Source organism: Musca autumnalis, unplaced genomic scaffold, assembly GCF_047663935.1.
Source record: "Musca autumnalis isolate F117 unplaced genomic scaffold, ASM4766393v1 scaffold_1, whole genome shotgun sequence".
Lineage (NCBI taxonomy): Eukaryota > Metazoa > Arthropoda > Insecta > Diptera > Muscidae > Musca > Musca autumnalis.
Window position 1 is genome coordinate 75,268,125 of NW_027411644.1, and position 22,372 is coordinate 75,290,496.

The 22,372-nt window shown below is 33.5% G+C and overlaps 1 protein-coding gene across 1 annotated transcript in view; it reads left to right on the forward strand.

Annotated features, from left to right (window-relative positions):
* The first annotated feature begins 894 nt into the window (after nucleotides 1–894).
* LOC141390229 (uncharacterized) overlaps nucleotides 895–22,372 on the forward strand; it is an 80,021-nt gene continuing 58,543 nt past the window's right edge. The window contains exon 1 of the mRNA XM_073963068.1: nucleotides 895–997. Within this exon, the coding sequence (XP_073819169.1) occupies nucleotides 895–997 (103 nt within the window). The remainder of the gene's footprint in view (nucleotides 998–22,372) is intronic.

A 22,372-nucleotide genomic window follows, 5' to 3' on the forward strand; every position in this document is an offset into this window, starting at 1 on the left:
ATGTACAACACATAGTGCCATAGCGGAAACAGGCTATTTCCTCAGGAAGTATCGACTTGCCCCTGCAAAAATTCTCACAAAAAAAAATCAAAAGGATTCGAGAGGAGATGTTAAATTGCGCTTTTCCGAAATTTTGTGTGCGAGATACCCGAATGAGTAAACCGATATGGTCCATATTCGAACTTTATCTACGTCTGGTAGCAATATTACGATGTGCAAAGTATGGACCAAATCGGTTAGTTCCTTCAAGAGCTATCATGAACATAATTTTTGCGAAAAGAATTTAAATTTTGGGGGGGAGGTACCCGAGGGAGTTTTCGATATGGCCCATCTTCGAACTTAAACTAAGTTTGGACAAAATATTACGAGAGCCAAATTTTGGATCAAATCGGCTCATCCGTTCGAGAGTTATCGAGCGCACCAGCCAGACAGACAGACGAACGGACATTGTTAAATCAACTTCCAAATTGTCTGAAAAGGATTTCGTCCAAACACACTTGGGGCCTAAACCATTATTTCGTTGGCATAAATGCTGAGGGTATAATTATAAGAAACAGATTTGAAGCGTGGATTTTTAAAGAATATTTTTGGAGGTCAGTTTGGTATTTTTTTATTTATAGAAGACCTTTTGAAGACATTTAATAATATTCGTTTTATCATCCCGGAACTTTAAAAAAACTCCAAGTAAAATCGGTATGCCTTTAAAACTCTTATTGTCCTACAAACTGACATAACCATTACGCCCATGTTCTCTGACATGTTCGAATGCATGTTCAGTGATGTCCAATCAGTAAAACACAAACACTTACACACAATGTTGAGGACATTTTCGTAGTAATCTAAGTTCTGTTCCAGTGCTGTTCTTCAATAACACACCATATATGCTACACAAATATGGATGAGGAAAAGAATGGAGGACCATGTGAAAAGGCTAAACCGGAAAAAGAAATCCGCATCATTTATAACATGCATGGAAAAGTCTTCAACCAAAGACATTGTAAGTCTTTTGGGGGTAACATAAAGTCTGGTGTCCAACTGGCCAGATGAATGGCTTCATGGCAATGGCTTTATTCCGAGAGTTAATACACTTTGTTGTTGTCCTGGTGATGATGCAGCTGTAACTGCTATTGTTGGTGTTGATGTTGTTGGCTTCATTTCAATCCAAGATTTCTCCGTTTCTAACGTTAGGTTTTGATGGAGGCTATGTGGTGCTAACAACAATGTAGGAATATACACACTCGCACTAGCTTCATGTGAGAAGTCCAAAGTCTAGAAAATATAATATTTTCCTTTTATGTAGCTCTGTAGGATTGTGGGTATCCATGTGTCTGTGATGCCCCAGCTGTTATGATGGCACTGAAGAAAACGAAAAAAATGGGGAAATCCAAATCATACGCAAGATGAACAAAGAAAGCCAGCAGGATTTTTCTTCCTTCACACAGTGACATTAAGCTTGATGTCCTTGCTGTTGCCGTTGCTCCTGCTGATGTTGATGTTGTTTAGTGTCCGCCTTCCCATTTGATGCAATAGCAGCTACATGCAGGCTTGCAGCTTCACCGCTAACAATAACAAAAATTTTGAACTACTATTGCTAAGTAACCATTACCCTCCCATTACCCTCCCATTACCCTTTCTGATGCTGATCCTTTTAGGATATTTAACAGTTGGTTTGTTTTGGCGTTTCTCTTTTGTTTCCACTGATAACAACAACAATGTTGCTGTTGCAATTCTTGTTTCTGTTTTGTTCTGTCGGGTCGGTAATGTTTCTTGTTCTTGCAGATTTCTATTGTCATGGATGTTGCCATTTTGTTCATCAAGTGTTACTTTGCCAGCTCATTCTGGTAATGGATTATGGTAATTCCCAGCTAATGTAAACTTTTTCAAAACACAAACTAACCAAGTAGCAAACATGCACAGACGCATACACACATTCACTCACTCACTGTGTCACCCATTGTAGAACGAATGTTTATGATTGTATAAGAGGATTCTATGGGCGTATTAGCCCGTCTACATGCATGCTGGGAATATGTGTTGTGGACTATAGCCATATAACCTCCACCCCAAATTTTTTTGCAAAGTCATGTTATTGAAAATTTTACTTAAAAATGCATTGAATTCAAAAACAGATGCAAGGTTAATATACAGCATAACATAAATGGGTAGACTGGGGATATTAGGGTGTCTGAGGATTTTATTTATCTAAAAAATATCAGCATACCAAGAAGCGTATTTTATGAAGCACCAAGCGACCAAAAAGCGTTTGATTTTAAAACAATATTTGATAAGGCACCAACCGACCAACTAGCGTGGATTTTTGAACAATATTTTATCAAGCACCAACCGACAAAACAAGCGTGGATTTTTAAACAATATTTTCAGAAGCAACAACCGACTAACAATCGTGGATTTATAAAAACAATATTTTTAGAAGCAACAACTGACCAATAAGGGTGGATTTTTAAACAATATTTTCAGAAGCAACAACCGACCAACAAGCGTGGATTTTTAAACAATACTTTCAGAAGCAACAACCGACCAACAAGCGTGGATTTTTAAATAATATTTTCAGAAGCAACAACCGACCAACAAGCGTGGATTTTTAAACAATATTTTCAGAAGCAACAACCGACCAACAAGCGTGGATTTTTAAACAATATTTTCAGAAGCAACAACCGACCAACAAGCGTGGATTTTTTAAACAATATTTTTAGAAGCAACAACCGACCAACAAGCGTTGATTTTTTATCAATATTTTCAGAAGCAACAACCAACCAACAACCGTGGATTTTTAAACAATATTTTCAGAAGCAACAACCAACCAACAAGCGTGGATTTTTAAACAGTATTTTTTCAAGGACTATCACACCAAAACCGTGGATTTTTAAACAATATTTTATCAAGCACCAACCGACCAACAAGCGTGGATATTTAAACAATAGTTTATGAAGCGCCAAACGACCAACTAGCGTGGATTTTTAAACAATAGTTTATGAAGCGCCAAACGACCAACTAGCGTGGATTTTTAAACAATATTTTATGAAGCGCCAAACGACCAACAAGCGTCGATATTTAAACAATATTTTATCAAGCACCATCCGACCAACAAGCGTTGATTTTAAACAATATTATCAGAAGCAACAACCGATCAACAAGCGTGGATTTTAAACAATATTATCAGAAGCAACAGCCGACCAACAAGCGTGGATTTTTAAAACAATATTATCAGAAGCAACAGCCGACCAACAAGCGTGGATTTTTAAACAATATTATCAGAAGCAACAGCCGACCAACAAGCGTGGATTTTTAAACAATATTTCCAAACCAACAAGCTGACTTTTAAACAACATTTTCAAAAGCAGCAAGCGTGGATTTTTAAACAATATTTTATGACCAACAAGCGTGGATTTTTAAACAATGTTTTATGACCAACAAGCGTGGATTTTTAAACAATATTTTATGACCAACAAGCGTGGATTTTAAACAATATTTTATGACCAACAAGCGTGGATTTTTAAACAATATTTTATGACCAACAAGCGTGGATTTTTAAACAATATTTTATGACCAACAAGCGTGGATTTTTAAACAATATTTTATGACCAACAAGCGTGGATTTTTAAACAATATTTTATGACCAACAAGCGTGGATTTTTAAACAATATTTTATGACCAACAAGCGTGGATTTTTAAACAATATTTTATGACCAACAAGCGTGGATTTTTAAACAATATTTTATGACCAACAAGCGTGGATTTTTAAACAATATTTTATGACCAACAAGCGAGGATTTTTAAACAATATTTTATGACCAACAAGCGTGGATTTTTAAACAATATTTTATGACCAACAAGCGTGGATTTTTAAACAATATTTTATGACCAACAAGCGTGGATTTTTAAACAATATTTTATGACCAACAAGCGTGGATTTTTAAACAATATTTTATGACCAACAAGCGTGGATTTTTAAACAATATTTTATGACCAACAAGCGTGGATTTTTAAACAATATTTTATGACCAACAAGCGTGGATTTTTAAACAATATTTTATGACCAACAAGCGTGGATTTTTAAACAATATTTTATGACCAACAAGCGTGGATTTTTAAACAATATTTTATGACCAACAAGCGTGGATTTTTAAACAATATTTTATGACCAACAAGCGTGGATTTTTAAACAATATTTTATGACCAACAAGCGTGGATTTTTAAACAATATTTTATGACCAACAAGCGTGGATTTTTAAACAATATTTTATGACCAACAAGCGTGGATTTTTAAACAATATTTTATGACCAACAAGCGTGGATTTTTAAACAATATTTTATGACCAACAAGCGTGGATTTTTAAACAATATTTTATGACCAACAAGCGTGGATTTTTAAACAATATTTTATGACCAACAAGCGTGGATTTTTAAACAATATTTTATGACCAACAAGCGTGGATTTTTAAACAATATTTTATGACCAACAAGCGTGGATTTTTAAACAATATTTTATGACCAACAAGCGTGGATTTTTAAACAATATTTTATGACCAACAAGCGTGGATTTTTAAACAATATTTTATGACCAACAAGCGTGGATTTTTAAACAATATTTTATGACCAACAAGCGTGGATTTTTTAAACAATATTTTATGACCAACAAGAGTGGATTTTTAAACAATATTTTATGACCAACAAGCGTGGATTTTTAAACAATATTTTATGACCAACAAGCGTGGATTTTTAAACAATATTTTATGACCAACAAGCGTGGATTTTTAAACAATATTTTATGACCAACAAGCGTGGATTTTTAAACAATATTTTATGACCAACAAGCGTGGATTTTTAAACAATATTTTATGACCAACAAGCGTGGATTTTTAAACAATATTTTATGACCAACAAGCGTGGATTTTTAAACAATATTTTATGACCAACAAGCGTGGATTTTTAAACAATATTTTATGACCAACAAGCGTGGATTTTTAAACAATATTTTATGACCAACAAGCGTGGATTTTTAAACAATATTTTATGACCAACAAGCGTGGATTTTTAAACAATATTTTATGACCAACAAGCGTGGATTTTTAAACAATATTTTATGACCAACAAGCGTGGATTTTTAAACAATATTTTATGACCAACAAGCGTGGATTTTTAAACAATATTTTATGACCAACAAGCGTGGATTTTTAAACAATATTTTATGACCAACAAGCGTGGATTTTTAAACAATATTTTATGACCAACAAGCGTGGATTTTTAAACAATATTTTATGACCAACAAGCGTGGATTTTTAAACAATATTTTATGACCAACAAGCGTGGATTTTTAAACAATATTTTATGACCAACAAGCGTGGATTTTTAAACAATATTTTATGACCAACAAGCGTGGATTTTTAAACAATATTTTATGACCAACAAGCGTGGATTTTTAAACAATATTTTATGACCAACAAGCGTGGATTTTTAAACAATATTTTATGACCAACAAGCGTGGATTTTTAAACAATATTTTATGACCAACAAGCGTGGATTTTTAAACAATATTTTATGACCAACAAGCGTGGATTTTTAAACAATATTTTATGACCAACAAACGTGGATTTTTAAACAATATTTTATGACCAACAAGCGTGGATTTTTAAACAATATTTTATGACCAACAAGCGTGGATTTTTAAACAATATTTTATGACCAACAAGCGTGGATTTTTAAACAATATTTTATGACCAACAAGCGTGGATTTTTAAACAATATTTTATGACCAACAAGCGTGGATTTTTAAACAATATTTTATGACCAACAAGCGTGGATTTTTAAACAATATTTTATGACCAACAAGCGTGGATTTTTAAACAATATTTTATGACCAACAAGCGTGGATTTTTAAACAATATTTTATGACCAACAAGCGTGGATTTTTAAACAATATTTTATGACCAACAAGCGTGGATTTTTAAACAATATTTTATGACCAACAAGCGTGGATTTTTAAACAATATTTTATGACCAACAAGCGTGGATTTTTAAACAATATTTTATGACCAACAAGCGTGGATTTTTAAACAATATTTTATGACCAACAAGCGTGGATTTTTAAACAATATTTTATGACCAACAAGCGTGGATTTTTAAACAATATTTTATGACCAACAAGCGTGGATTTTTAAACAATATTTTATGACCAACAAGCGTGGATTTTTAAACAATATTTTATGACCAACAAGCGTGGATTTTTAAACAATATTTTATGACCAACAAGCGTGGATTTTTAAACAATATTTTATGACCAACAAGCGTGGATTTTTAAACAATATTTTATGACCAACAAGCGTGGATTTTTAAACAATATTTTATGACCAACAAGCGTGGATTTTTAAACAATATTTTATGACCAACAAGCGTGGATTTTTAAACAATATTTTATGACCAACAAGCGTGGATTTTTAAACAATATTTTATGACCAACAAGCGTGGATTTTTAAACAATATTTTATGACCAACAAGCGTGGATTTTTAAACAATATTTTATGACCAACAAGCGTGGATTTTTAAACAATATTTTATGACCAACAAGCGTGGATTTTTAAACAATATTTTATGACCAACAAGCGTGGATTTTTAAACAATATTTTATGACCAACAAGCGTGGATTTTTAAACAATATTTTATGACCAACAAGCGTGGATTTTTAAACAATATTTTATGACCAACAAGCGTGGATTTTTAAACAATATTTTATGACCAACAAGCGTGGATTTTTAAACAATATTTTATGACCAACAAGCGTGGATTTTTAAACAATATTTTATGACCAACAAGCGTGGATTTTTAAACAATATTTTATGACCAACAAGCGTGGATTTTTAAACAATATTTTATGACCAACAAGCGTGGATTTTTAAACAATATTTTATGACCAACAAGCGTGGATTTTTAAACAATATTTTATGACCAACAAGCGTGGATTTTTAAACAATATTTTATGACCAACAAGCGTGGATTTTTAAACAATATTTTATGACCAACAAGCGTGGATTTTTAAACAATATTTTATGACCAACATGCGTGGATTTTTAAACAATATTTTATGACCAACAAGCGTGGATTTTTAAACAATATTTTATGAAGCACCAACCGACCAACAAGCGTGGATTTTTAAACAATATTTTATGAAGCACCAACCGACCAACAAGCGTGGATTTTTAAACAATATTTTATGAAGCACCAACCGACCAACAAGCGTGGATTTTTAAACAATATTTTATGAAGCACCAACCGACCAACAAGCGTGGATTTTTAAACAATATTTTATGAAGCACCAACCGACCAACAAGCACCAAAATGTGTGGATTTTTTGAAACACCTACCGACCAACAAGCGTGGATTTTTAATCAATATTTTATCAAGCACCAACCCGATCAACAGGCGTGGATTTATTAGCAACATTTTATGAGGCACCAATTGACCAACAAGCGTGGATTTATTAAAAATATTTTATGAAACACTAACCCGATCAACAAGCGTGGATGTTTAAACAATCTTTTATGAAGCACCAAATGACCAACATGCGTACATTTTTAAAGAATATTTTCCAGTAATATTAGCTTTTCTTGAGAGTATTCCTTCTTTCATAATATCCATCCCAATATATCAGTGTTTAGATTTCAGGCATTTTCACATAACAGCATTTTCATTTATGCATAAATTCTTCCAAACACACACACGTACTTATGTATGCATCGTGAGCATACATATATACCGGTTTATGCTAATGCGATGAATGGCATATTTATGGTAATTCATTGGCAGTTTGGCTTTGTTCTAACGAGAAAACCAACCACGATCAGCATACATACCCATGGTACCTGACAAGTTGCTTGGACTGGTTTGATATGAAAACATAAAGTCTGGCCAGTTATCAATAGTTAGAGGTTATTAAAGCTAAAACTTTAGCTGGCCTAATACTCAATGCCTGGAGGGAAACTTATTTTGAAAAGCGTATATCAATAAATGGTTTAGTGCTGTCAAATGATGATAGAATTCGTGTGGGAGTATTATCGTGCGGTGGAGTGTTAAATCCCCGGTTTTTTGGTCGGTTGAAGCTTGATAAAATATTGTTTAAAAATCCACGATTGTTGGCCATTTGCCCCTTGATAACATATATTTTTTTTAAAATCCACGCTTGCTGGTCGTTTAATGGTTGATAAAATATTGTTTAAAAATCCACGCTTGCTGGTCGTTTGATGGTTGATAAAATATTGTTTAAAAATCCACGCTTGTTGGCCTGTTGATGCTTAGCAAAATATTGTTTAAAAATCCATGCTTGTTGGTTGGTTGGTGCTTTATATAATATTGTTAAAAAGCCACGCTTGTTACTTTGGTGGTGCTTCAAAAAATATCACTTAAAAATCAATTCTTTTCAGTCTGTTGTCTCAACATAATATTATGAATTTAAATTTTCCTTCATCATGTTTATGTGCATCCCTGACTTTGCATAATCGTGACCTAATTATAAAACGAAGTAATTATGTCACATTGTCACATAACATTTTCACAATGGACTTCTTTTGTCGTTCGTATCCTGGTAGTTTGGGTCTCTAATTCCAACTGTTGCTGTTGTTGGATTCTAAGAAGAAATATTGACATAACCAATTGTTAATTAATTTTGAAAACTTGCAATTAAATTTTTCTGAAAGTGTCCATTTGTACGATGGATCACATCGACATACACACAAGTGTTATTGTGTGTGTGTTTGATGTAGATTTAAATATGTCTGTCTGCTTGTGAGTATTTGTATTTCAAATTGAAAAACCATTATTGATTGCCTCAAATTGGAATGGTAAATTGATGAATTTATTGTGTGTCTGTGTGTTTGTTATGGTTGAAATGTTTCGGTTCTAAGTCAGAGCTGAATCAACACCACAGCCACATACAGCAAATGACGTATGAAAATTGCAGTACACAATGAATGCATTCGAAACAGTTAAAGAAAAATTCTATCGGATATTTTTGGGGTGATGAAACAAAAACAAGAAGTCTCCATACACAAATCAAAGGAAGCTTAAAATCTTTCCCTCGCTTGGAACACTCTTCAAGCCAATCATTTAAATTATATACGTGTTTATTCAATATCCAATCAAGTCCTTAACACCCTTTTCCCCAAAGAGTTTCACAACAACATATCTATTAGTTCCTCCGGACCCCAGACAAAGTAAATAACATCACAAGACCCAATAGAGTCTGAACATTACTACAAGACCATATAACCCCAGCTATTATTAACAATGCATTTTACTTCGACATATCATTTTTCATTTTATCTACAAAACAAAAACAACATCAAAATGCAATCGAACAAAAAAACGAAACGGAAAGAAACGGATTTGAAAATCATTTCATCATTTGTTCATGTACACACGAACATCAAACAGGATGTTAGTTATAATGTTTGTAAAAAGAACGTCAGTAAGGGAAAAACATCAAGAGTGCAAACGGAACCGTACGTACCATCATCCTTTGTGGCCTTTCCAGATGGCTTTTCTCCTTGGCAGGATAGTGACAAAACAGAGGAGACGAAGAAGTAGAAGCAGAAAATAAATTGCATAAATGTTTGAATGAGAATCCAATCATTTGTAATGGCAAATGTTAATGCACTTCATAAATATCCTGCCCGAAGATACGTAAGGAAGTTTGCAAACGAAAGGAATATATGAAGTGCATGCATATTTATTGAGGACAGTGTGAGAGTGATACTGATTTGTAGAACTATCAGAGCTATTATTGCGATTTTTTAAATTTTGATGAAAGACACACAAGCGTGAATTTTGTAAAGAATATTTTATCAACCACCAACAGCCAAAAAGCGTGGATTTTTAAAAGAATATTTTATCAAGGACCAACAGCCAAAAAACGTGGATTTTTTAAAGACTATTTTATCAACCACCAGCATTCAAAAAGCGTGGATTTTTAAAGAATATTTTATCAACCACCAGCAGTCAAAAAGCGTGGATTTTTTAAAAGAATATTTTATCAACCACCAGCAGTCAAAAAGCGTGGATTTTTTAAAGAATATTTTATCAACCACCAATAGCCAAAATGTGTGGGATTGTTTAAAGAACATTTTTCACCCCCCTTTCATCTCAAGTGGACAGAGACCTCCGCGTGGTTTTACCTGGGGAACTGCCTTTAACACCCGTTAAAGGTAGTGAGCTAACATATGCCGCGCGTTCATTCATAAGAACGTTAAAAAACTTGGGTTTGGGCGTCGGGTTAGTAACCCTCCCCTATAAAAAAACAAACCTACTATGAAAAAACGAAAGAAAGAAAAAACGAACCCCTCTAAAGTTGACGAACCCCGCAAACGTTTTAAGGACCATGATCTGCAAATCTGCACCTGGAATGTTCGCACTCTTTATAGAGAAGGTACAGTCTTCACATTGGCAGGCGTACTAGAAAAGTACAAGGGAAAGGCGTCACAACAAACAAGGGAAAGGCGTCACAACAACACCTAAAGGTGACGCACTGTATTATAGCTGCCATGACGTAAAGCATGAGTTTGGTTGCGGATTTGTAGTTAGTCTGAGACTAAAACATCTGGTATCCAGCTTCACCCCAGTGAATGAAAGACTTGCGGCAATTCGAATAAAAGCTAAATTTTTCATCATCAGCTTTATTTGCGCTCATGCTCCCACTGAAGAAAAGGACGAATAGACCAAAGATATATTTCACGAGCGCTTAGAAGAAACATATGACCGTTGCCCTGCCCGTTAATGCCAAAATTGGAAAGGAGAATATCTTTGTCCCAACATTCGGGAATTTCAGTATCCACAGTGAAACATCTGACATTGGTATGAGGCTGATAGACTTTGCAGCTCAAAAAACATGGTAGTTAGCAGCACCAGATTTAATCATCTCGATATTCATAAGGGCACCTGGCTGTCTCCAGATCAGAAAACAAGAAATCAAATTGATCATGTTGTGATAGATGGAAGACATTCATCGATCGTGTTGGATGTACGATCGTTCCGAGGCGCAAACATTGATTCGGACCACTACCTTGTTGCAGCAAAGGAACAGACGCAACGCGGAAGTTGGACATCGATAGGCTGCAAACACAACAGATAGCCACAGCATAATCCACTCAACTAGCCCAATTGCTTAATGAGAGCACTCCTTGTCCTGATAACATAACAATACAATGGCAATATATTGCCCACTCCATGCAAACAGCCGCAAAATCCATACTTGGATACCAGAGACCTCCACCAAGGAATCCATGGTATGATCAGGAGTGTCGTGCTGCCACCGAAGAGAAAAATGCGGCATATAGGGCTACTTTACAATCCGTAGCAACGCGTAGAGCACGAGAGAGATACAGGGATAAAAGGAGAGAGGAGAAACGTCTTTTCCGCAGAAAAAAGAGAGAGAGATGGAAAAGCGGGAGCGTGATAAAATCGAGATGTACAGGAGCCAGAATGAAGTCCGAAAATTCTACCAAAGAGTGAAGCATCAAACTGATGGCTTTGGTACAGGCACCTCCACAGCCTTTCGTGTGACCTATTCAACATTTGCTGGAAAAGGTAATACGATATGCAAATGTCAAAAGAAATGGCACAATTCACCAATAGCCACATGTTACTTGCTTATGCTGATGACATAGACATCATGGGACGATCAGTAAAGGAAGTAACAGATACCTTTAGGAAGGTCAAAGCAGAATCTGCGAAAATGGGTCTGGCGGTAAACGGCGAAAATACCAAATTGATGGTGTCGACGCGCAAAGCGTCCATAGAGCTCGGACCAACTGTGGAAGTTGGTACCTATAATTTTGAGGCAGTTAAAGACTTCGTCTACCTCGGCACTGCCATAAACACAACAAAAAACTTCAGTTGTGAAATAAGAAGAAGAATTGTATTGGTTTAAATAAGCAATTTAAAAACAAAGCCACATCTCGTCAAACAAAAATAACACTATACAAAACGCTGATACTACCCGTGCTAATGTATGACTCCGAAGCATGGGTACTTGCGCAAGCAGATAAGGCAGTGCTTGGTGTGTTTGAGAGGAAAATACTTCGAAAGATCTACGGACCGATTTGCGTTGACGGTGAATATCGACGTCGTATGAACCAAGAGCTATATCAGCTATACAAAGACATGAATATAGTTAAACGTATCGTTGGCTAGGCCATATCATAAGAATGAGCAATGATGAACCCGCTAAAAAGGCGTATGAATACATGCCACATGGCGGTGCACGCAGAGATCGCAGGAGATCTTTTCTTATTTCGGTCTATGGAACAAATGTTCTGTAATGGGCCAGCTAAGTAAGTAACAGCCAAAAAGCGTGGATTTTTTAGAAATATTTTATCAAACACCCACAGCCAAAATGCGTGACCGTTTCACAGTTTGGTTTATCAGTTGGTTCAACCACTTTCTCTTCTTTGTAGCCTGTGAAGGTTCCTGGACCCGATGTTTCCTCCGCTTAAATTTAGAACATTGTGCGTATGATTGCTATAAACATGTATACGCCATCATATGTTCTAGTTCAGTTAGGTTCTTCTGTATTAGAGATGGGCGCGTGCCTAAAAAATTAGGCACGAACATGCACGAACACGGACCAACATTTTTATGCACATTCAAAAAGAGAAATCGATATAGGTGTACATTTTTTGTTCAAAAAATATTCATATGGGGTTTTCTGAGTGAAATCGGACACTTTTTCAATATGAGGTTTTTGATTTCTTTTATTATTTGCTGTGTTGATGCTGCTCATCAACAAAATATTTCAGTATATTTTCTGATTATTTCGACCAACGGCTCCAGAACTCGTTAGAACTCGCGCCTTGAAAAAGTCGAATTCTATGAAAACTATATGCAAAGAAATACTCATAACTTCTTTAATATTGGTCCAATTTGAAAAAATCTTTCTTGTATGTTTTGTTGTATTTAATAAAAAATAGAAAACAATTTGGCACAGTGTAATTGGATTAATTTTTCGCGATTTAATATTTAAAATGACAAATAACAATGACCCCTTCGATTTTCTTGACATTTTTATAAATCTACGATCAATTACAAAAATTTTATGTCCTATTTGGTAGTGGGATTCGAATGATTTCCGAAAATTTTGCCTTTTTTATGCGAAGATTATTTTTAGTATTAATTTTTTGATTAATTTCTCGTCGAATTCGAGCTTGATGATAAATAATGCAAGTGAAAAAGGACGGCCGACGATTCGAACCCATGACATGGCCTGTTTCGCCTTTGGTAAAGGCTCCTCAGACATATAGGATGTGGGACGGCTTCGCTATCATCTAACTTTTCCTCTTTCAAATGCAATTTGTTTTTTACAACGCTGAATATTTATTCAATCATTATATGGCTTTCATGCCAGAAGATTATTATTTAGATAAGAAATATGATTTGAATATGAAATACGTAATGTTTAAACGTATCGCGGGCAAAAAAAAAAATTTCATTCAGTAATACCCACTAATGCTGGTACATCAATTTCTAAACCATTCTTAAAATCGCAAAATAAATATGTTTTTGGTACAATAAGATATTTTTCGCAGTAGTATATAGGAAGAAAGTAATTAGCAAATTTCAAAAAAAAAAAAAAAATAAAATAAAATAGTTATTATTCGAATCCCACCACCAAGTAGGACTTAAATTTTTTGTAATTGATCGTAGTTTGTTAAAAATTGATTTTAAATATTAAATCGCGAAAATTGCATCCAAGTCAACTGTGCCAAATTGTTTTCCATTTTTTATTAAATAGGTGATAAAACAACAAAACATACTAAAAAAGATTTTTTTCAAATTAGACCAATATTAAAGAAGTTATGAGTATTTCTTTGCATATAGTTTTCATAGAATTCGACCCTTTAAGGCGCGAAATCCCTGGGGCCGTTGGTCAAAAAAAATCAGAAGATATACTGAAATGTTTTGTTGATGATGAGCATCACCACATCAAAAAATAAAGAAAACAAAAAACCTCTTATTGAAAAATTGTCCGATTTCACTCAGAAATCCCCATATGTACTTCTATTTTTTCTAATCCTTTTTAATTTCTATTCTTATTTAAAAACATTATTTTATCCAAGTTAGAACTCAAAAGTCTAGTACGCCTTTCGTTGTTAATATATGTGGAAAAATCTCCCGGTTGTTGCTGAGCTGACGGATATAGCCAACAATTTCCTGGCTAATTCTTTTAAATATTTTAGATTAGACTGTTTTCAAAAGTTTAAAACATCAGTCTGGCTAGATACGGCATTGTAATTTCCTGTTCATCATTAGAAAACTCTATGTTCTCAGTTTGTATATCAAGAACCATTGCTTTTACATTAGCTAATAAAAAATTCGTCTCCTTAGACGGCGGAAATAAAAATGTCCCTATAAGATGTGCCATTGTTGGTACAAATCGTTTAAGAAATGATTGTTTAGTTTTAGCTTTCAAATCTTTCATGAATTGAGTCAATGGTATCAAAGTTTTTTAGACCAAAGGGCAAATATGTGCGTAGTAAGGTACTTTTCCGAGCTTAATTTTTCGGAACACTCTTTGAATATTTTATGAAAACCCAATAGAGGTTCTAGCAAACTTTAAGTCAGATATACGATCCACCTCATTCTTTTGTAGGAAAATACTCTTAATCTCATTGTGGACTTGGTATATGCTCTCAAGCATGTTTAAAATATCTTACAAGGTTTTTTGGACAGTCAATCAGTTTTCCCAATTCGGGAAGAGGATGTTTTTCAATAACACCATCCATAACAGATAATACAGTCAGATAAACATCTGATTTGCAAAGAGAGTATATTGCGTTAACCCTCTGGATAGTTTTTGTGTTTGCTTCTCTCATGAACAAAACAAATTGCAAACAAACATCATCTTTTTTTTTACTCATACTCTGGCCTCTCCAAAACAAAACGGTAATAATAACCAGACTAGTCGTTTTTTGGTCGGTTTTATATTCTTGTTCGATTTTCATCTTTAGTATGGTCACTTGCACGACTTCTAAAGGCGGACCAAAAATTTAGCACGATCGTGTCACATAGTGCAGATCGTGTTTAGTCGTCGTGTCGAACAAAAAAACACGATCACGCACGGCCAAAAATGTATTCCGGCACGACACGCACAAACACGGCGTTTTTCGAGAAGGTACGAACACGCACTACTCACGGCACGACACGCGCCCACCTCTATTCTGTATACTCGTTATGTCATCTTCTTGCCCTCTTAGCATCTCAACTTTTTTGCCACAGCTCAAATTACTGTCATCAATATTTTCAAAACTTTGAGTATTATTTACAAAATCTTTTAAATTGATTCTGTCAACAAAAAAATTTATTGTTTAAAATAAAACTTAGAGGGAACACAATCATTTATCTTTTATATTTATTTTTTACTGTCCTGCATCCTTTTCTATATTCCCTTCGAGGCAAGCATAAATATTTTTTTCTGTATATTGAATAAATTTAGGAGGCAATATATGGCAAAAGTTTTAGTAGCTTCAAATCAAAGTCATTATTGTTGTGTGTTGTGGTGGTGGTTCGCTCCAAGTATTTTTTTCAAGTTGAAAATAAACATTTATAAATAGCCAATATTTACACAGACACTCAAGAGTCGAAAGACATACACAGACACACCCATAAACACAGTTTCTAAAATTGCCAACACCACCTAAAGCCATAACTCGTAAGACTTTTCGAAACCACAGTCGACAAATGTTATTTTTTCGCAAAGTGATTTTTCTTCGAAATGGATCCAGAGAGAGAGGGTGGGGGTGAGTGATGATCCCCCTTTCATTCCATTCCTCTATTATTTTCATGGGTTTTTTCTTATTGCTGGAAACACAATCGTTTTGTAACAATAAAAAATAAAGAAACCAAAGTCATTGCTTCTTACCTTTTTTACACAATAAACAAACAAATACATCAATACTTGTATTGATTCGTAAACACATACATGCATACAAATATAGAAAGTACACACATTTTGTATAAACTTACAAAAAGCTCCTACTTCTTCTGTGCATGCATCTTTCAATACACAACTCAACTTTATCGAAGAAGAGTCCAATTGCTGTAAACAAGCATTTCGTATATTTACTATATTTTTGTTTAGGTGTATGTGTATATATGCCATTGTTTAGTTGTATTTTTATGTAAACACGTCGTTTTCCACATAAATTGTATATTAAGCACTGCTACACCAGAGCCCATTTCGAGAATGTAACAAGAGTTAAGAGGATAGAGAAAACCAAGGAACATCTATGATAATGGTTGTTAGAACTTTCCACTTTCTAGGTTCAAATTGCAGACACACACATATATCCACATCTTAGGATAATGCCAACTATAATAACATTCTAAAATTGCAGTTTGTTTCTGCATCACCTCCGATAACAACAGCAACAAAATATAGGATATTTGATTGCCAATCATAATATGGACGTGTGTGAGAAAGAGAATCAAACCAAACAAAAAAAAAAAAAAAAAAAAAAAAACCAGTAATAAATCGTTAAGTTCGGCTGGGCCGAATTTTTTATACGCTCCGCAATAAAATATTATGAACTAAACTGGAACAAAGTTTTCTTTCCTGTCCGCAATTTTAGGTGGAGATATTTTATGACACGGATACACCAAATGCCTATGGTCCTAAAAGTACCGAAAATCGGGAGGTACCGTTATATGGGGGCTATACCAAAACATCGATCGACAATTTTTGGTGTAAAAGTTTTGCAACCACTGGGAACCTCATTGTCAAATAACAGATAGTTTGGTAAAAAAAATGTACTTAAAATCCTGAAAATTACGAAAATCGGGAGGTATTGTTACATGGGGGCTATACCAAAACAGAGACCTACGTTGACAATATTTGGTGGAAAAGTATTGTGATCACTGGTACCCTTAAGTGTAAGTTGGTTTGGTCAAAATATGTAGTTAAAATCGTAAAAATATCGGAAATCGGGAAGTGCCGATATATTGGGGCAATACCAAAATTTGGATCTATGTAAAAAATTCGTGACCCCTCGGAATATCAAACGGCAAATTACAACTAGTTCGGTCAATAAATGTAGCTAAAATCCTGAAAAACGGACAACCGTAGGTACCGTTATATAGGGGCTATACCTAAACATGGGCCTATATTGAAAATTTATGGCGAAGAGGTCACCTACGAACTTTAAATATCAAATCACTGCTAGTTCGGCTAAACATTTTAGCTGAAATCTTCAAAATTCTGAAAATCGAGAGGTACCGTTATATGGTGGCTATACCAAAACATGGACCTATGTTGACAATTATGTGGTGGAGAAGTTTTGTGACCACCGGAAATCTCTAACGTCAAAATACAGGTAGTTCCGTCAAAAAAAAAATAGCTAAAATCCTGAAAATACCGAAAATCGGGAGGTACTATTATATGTTGGCTATACCAAAACATGTCCGAATATGCCCCCAGAATTTAAATTACTGATTAAAAAATTAAATTTGGACATTTTTTCCACAAAAGTTATGGTAAATTTTACACGCTTAATACTATCCGATCATTATCAACAATTTTTGTCACTATCCTTGACCAAAACTATTACCTAGTGCAAACATTTGCCAGTATCGAACTATAACTGCGACCTCTAACGTGATTTAGGTTACACTACCCACAATTAAAACTGAGGGATCCCTACATACACATACCTTCTTATACCTCTGCACGGTAGGGCATTGAAATTGTCCTTAAAGTGTCATCAAATCTCCAAGTACCACATTGTAAAGCTATCCTATGCCATACCGTTATTGTTACAATACTACAGTATAGCTATAGCAACTACTACTAAATCTAGTCAAGAAGACGATACTTATGGCTTGTTCACTTACCTTTACGAATAATCGAATGTATTGGAAATACATGTGAACTGTTTTTTACAGATGGATATCGTCAATAACAACATCATAATCGTCATTCTCATTTTTCACAGGATATAAACGTTACTTTTAACGGTTCATTTTCGCAATATGTGCATTATGCGAACAACTTATATTTACTTGTAAATATAATCAGAATATGAGGAGTATTAGAGTGGCCAGCATAGCCTTCGAAAAACTCTTTAAAAATCCACTTTTATTGAGCTCAGCATAGCCTTTGAAGAATTCTCGGATTAACTTTTGAAAATTTCTTTAACATCACCACATTTATTGGGCCCAGCAAAGCCTTTAAAAATTTCTTTAAAAACTCTACGTGCATGGTGCTCAGATTCACTTTCGAAAAATTATTTAAAAAATCCACGTTTATGGGGCCCAGATTAGCTTTTGAAAAATACTTTAAAAAAATCCACGTTTATGGAGCTCAGATTAGCTTTTGAAATTTTTTTTAAAAAATTCACGTTTATGGAGCTTAGATTAGCTTTTGAAAAATTCTTAGAAAAATCCACGTTTATGGAGCTCAGATTAGCTTTTGAAAAATTCTTTAAAAACTCCACGTTTATGGAGCTTAGATTAGCTTTTGAAAAATTCTTTAAAAAATCGACGTTTTTGGAGCTTTTGAAAAATTCTTTAAAAAATCGACGTTTTTGGAGCTTTTGAAAAATTCTTTAAAAAATCGACGTTTTTGGAGCTTTTGAAAAATTCTTTAAAAAATCCACGTTTATGGAGCTTTTGAAAAATTATTTAAAATATCCACGATGTGGAGCTTAGATTAGCTTTTGAAAAATTCTTTAAAAAATCCACGTTTATGGAGCTTTTGAAAAATTATTTAAAAAATCCAGGATGTGGAGCTTAGATTAGCTTTTGAAAAATACTTTAAAAAATCCACGTTAATGGAGATTATCTTTTGAAAAACTCTTTAAAAAATCCACGTTTATGGAGCTCAGATTAGCTTTTGAAAAATTCTTTAAAAAATCCACGTTTATGGAGCTCAGATTAGCTTTTGAAAAATTCTTTAAAAAAATCCACGTTTATGGAGCTCAGATTAGCTTTTGAAAAATTCTTTAAAAAATCCACGTTTATGGAGCTCAGATTAGCTTTTGAAAAATTCTTTAAAAAATCCACGTTTATGGAGCTCAGATTAGCTTTTGAAAAATTCTTTAAAAAATCCACGTTTATGGAGCTCAGATTAGCTTTTGAAAAATTCTTTAAAAAATCCACGTTTATGGAGCTCAGATTAGCTTTTGAAAAATTCTTTAAAAAATCCACGTTTATGGAGCTCAGATTAGCTTTTGAAAAATTCTTTAAAAAATCCACGTTTATGGAGCTCAGATTAGCTTTTGAAAAATTCTTTAAAAAATCCACGTTTATGGAGCTCAGATTAGCTTTTGAAAAATTCTTTAAAAAATCCACGTTTATGGAGCTCAGATTAGCTTTTGAAAAATTCTTTAAAAAATCCACGTTTATGGAGCTCAGATTAGCTTTTGAAAAATTCTTTAAAAAATCCACGTTTATGGAGCTCAGATTAGCTTTTGAAAAATTCTTTAAAAAATCCACGTTTATGGAGCTCAGATTAGCTTTTGAAAAATTCTTTAAAAAATCCACGTTTATGGAGCTCAGATTAGCTTTTGAAAAATTCTTTAAAAAATCCACGTTTATGGAGCTCAGATTAGCTTCTGAAAAATTCTTTAAAAAATCCACGTTTATGGAGCTCAGATTAGCTTTTGAAAAATTCTTTAAAAAATCCGCGTTTATGGAGCTCAGATTAGCTTTTGAAAAATTCTTTAAAAAATCCACGTTTATGGAGCTCAGATTAGCTTTTGAAAAATTCTTTAAAAAATCCACGTTTATGGAGATCAGATTAGCTTTTGAAAAATTCTTTAAAAAATCCACGTTTATGGAGCTCAGGTTAGCTTTTGAAAAATTCTTTAAAAAATCCACGTTTATGGAGCTAAGATTAGCTTTTGAAAAATTCTTTAAAAAATCCACGTTTATGGAGCTCAGATTAGCTTTTGAAAAATTCTTTAAAAAATCCACGTTTATGGACCTCAGATTAGCTTTTGAAAAATTCTTTAAAAAATCCACGTTTATGGAGCTCAGATTAGCTTTTGAAAAATTCTTTAAAAAATCCACGTTTATGGAGCTCAGATTAGCTTTTGAAAAATTCTTTAAAAAATCCACGTTTATGGAGCTCAGGTTAGCTTTTGAAAAATTCTTTAAAAAATCCACGTTTATGGAGCTAAGATTAGCTTTTGAAAAATTCTTTAAAAAATCCACGTTTATGGAGCTCAGATTAGCTTTTGAAAAATTCTTTAAAAAATCCACGTTTATGGAGCTCAGATTAGCTTTTGAAAAATTCTTTAAAAAATCCACGTTTATGGAGCTCAGATTAGCTTTTGAAAAATTCTTTAAAAAATCCACGTTTATGGAGCTCAGATTAGCTTTTGAAAAATTCTTTAAAAAATCCACGTTTATGGAGCTCAGATTAGCTTTTGAAAAATTCTTTAAAAAATCCACGTTTATGGAGCTCAGATTAGCTTTTGAAAAATTCTTTAAAAAATCCACGTTTATGGAGCTCAGATTAGCTTCTGAAAAATTCTTTAAAAAATCCACGTTTATGGAGCTCAGATTAGCTTTTGAAAAATTCTTTAAAAAATCCGCGTTTATGGAGCTCAGATTAGCTTTTGAAAAATTCTTTAAAAAATCCACGTTTATGGAGCTCAGATTAGCTTTTGAAAAATTCTTTAAAAAATCCACGTTTATGGAGCTCAGGTTAGCTTTTGAAAAATTCTTTAAAAAATCCACGTTTATGGAGCTCAGATTAGCTTTTGAAAAATTCTTTAAAAAATCCACGTTTATGGAGCTCAGGTTAGCTTTTGAAAAATTCTTTAAAAAATCCACGTTTATGGAGCTAAGATTAGCTTTTGAAAAATTCTTTAAAAAATCCACGTTTATGGAGCTCAGATTAGCTTTTGAAAAATTCTTTAAAAAATCCACGTTTATGGAGCTCAGATTAGCTTTTGAAAAATTCTTTAAAAAATCCACGTTTATGGAGCTCAGATTAGCTTTTGAAAAATTCTTTAAAAAATCCACGTTCATGGAGCTCAGATTAGCTTTTGAAAAATTCTTTAAAAAATCCACGTTTATGGAGCTCAGATTAGCTTTTGAAAAATTCTTTAAAAAATTCACGTTTATGGAGCTCAGATTAGCTTTAGAAAAATTCTTTAAAAAATCCACGTTTATGGAGCTCAGATTAGCTTTTGAAAAATTCTTTAAAAAATCCACGTTTATGGAGCTCAGATTAGCTTTTGAAAAATTCTTTAAAAATCCACGTTTATGGAGCTCAGATTAGCTTTTGAAAAATTCTTTAAAACATCCACGTTTATGGAGATTAGCTTTTGAAAACTTCTTTAAAAAATCCACGTTTATGGAGATTAGCTTTTGAAAAATTCTTTAAAACATCCACGTTTATGGAGATTAGCTTTTGAAAACTTCTTTAAAAAATCCACGTTTATGGAGATTAGCTTTTGAAAAATTCTTTAAAAAATCCACGTTTATGGAGATTAGCTTTTGAAAAATACTTTAAAAAATCCACGTTTATGGAGATTATCTTTTGAAAAACTCGTTAAAAAATCCACGTTTATGGAGCTCAGATTAGCTTTTGAAAAATTCTTAAAAAAATCCACGTTTATGGAGCTCAGATTAGCTTTTGAAAAATTCTTAAAAAAATCCACGTTTATGGAGATTAGCTTTTGAAAAATTCTTTAAAAAATCCACGTTAATGGAGATAAGCTTTTGAAAAAATCTTTAATAAATCCACGTTTATGGAGCTCAGATTAGCTTTTGAAAAATTCTTTAAAAATCCAATTTTATTGGGCTCAGCATAGCCTTTGAAATATTCTATAAAAAATTGGGCTGAGGAAAGCCTTCTAACAATTCTTCAAAAAATCCACGTTTATGGAGATTAGCTTTTGAAAAATTCTTTAAAACATTTACGTTTAACGAGCTCAGCATAGCCTTTAAATTTTAAAAAAAAAAACCCACGTTTATCGGGCTCTGATTTTTTTTTCAAATCCACGTTTATCGGGCTCAGCATAGCCTTTAAAATTGTTAAAAACACACTTAAAATCCATCTTATATGAAACCCACTCTTATATCCAAAGACTTGTGATTTCAATCAAGAAGCAAAAGGATGCTTTACTTAGCATCATTGCTTCATGTGATTGTTACGGCTGCTAGATATGATGCAAGTGCAAGTAAATATTGTAGCCCTTGTCGTTGGCTGTGGGGGTAAGTAGTACAAAAATATATTACTGATGCTGATGATGGTTGATTGTTTAGTTGAGCTCGCTCATGCAGTGTACAGAACTTACAAAATACTTGTGTAATGATTTTATGAGTGGCTGCTTCTTCAGAACAACTTAAAAGTAATTGCACT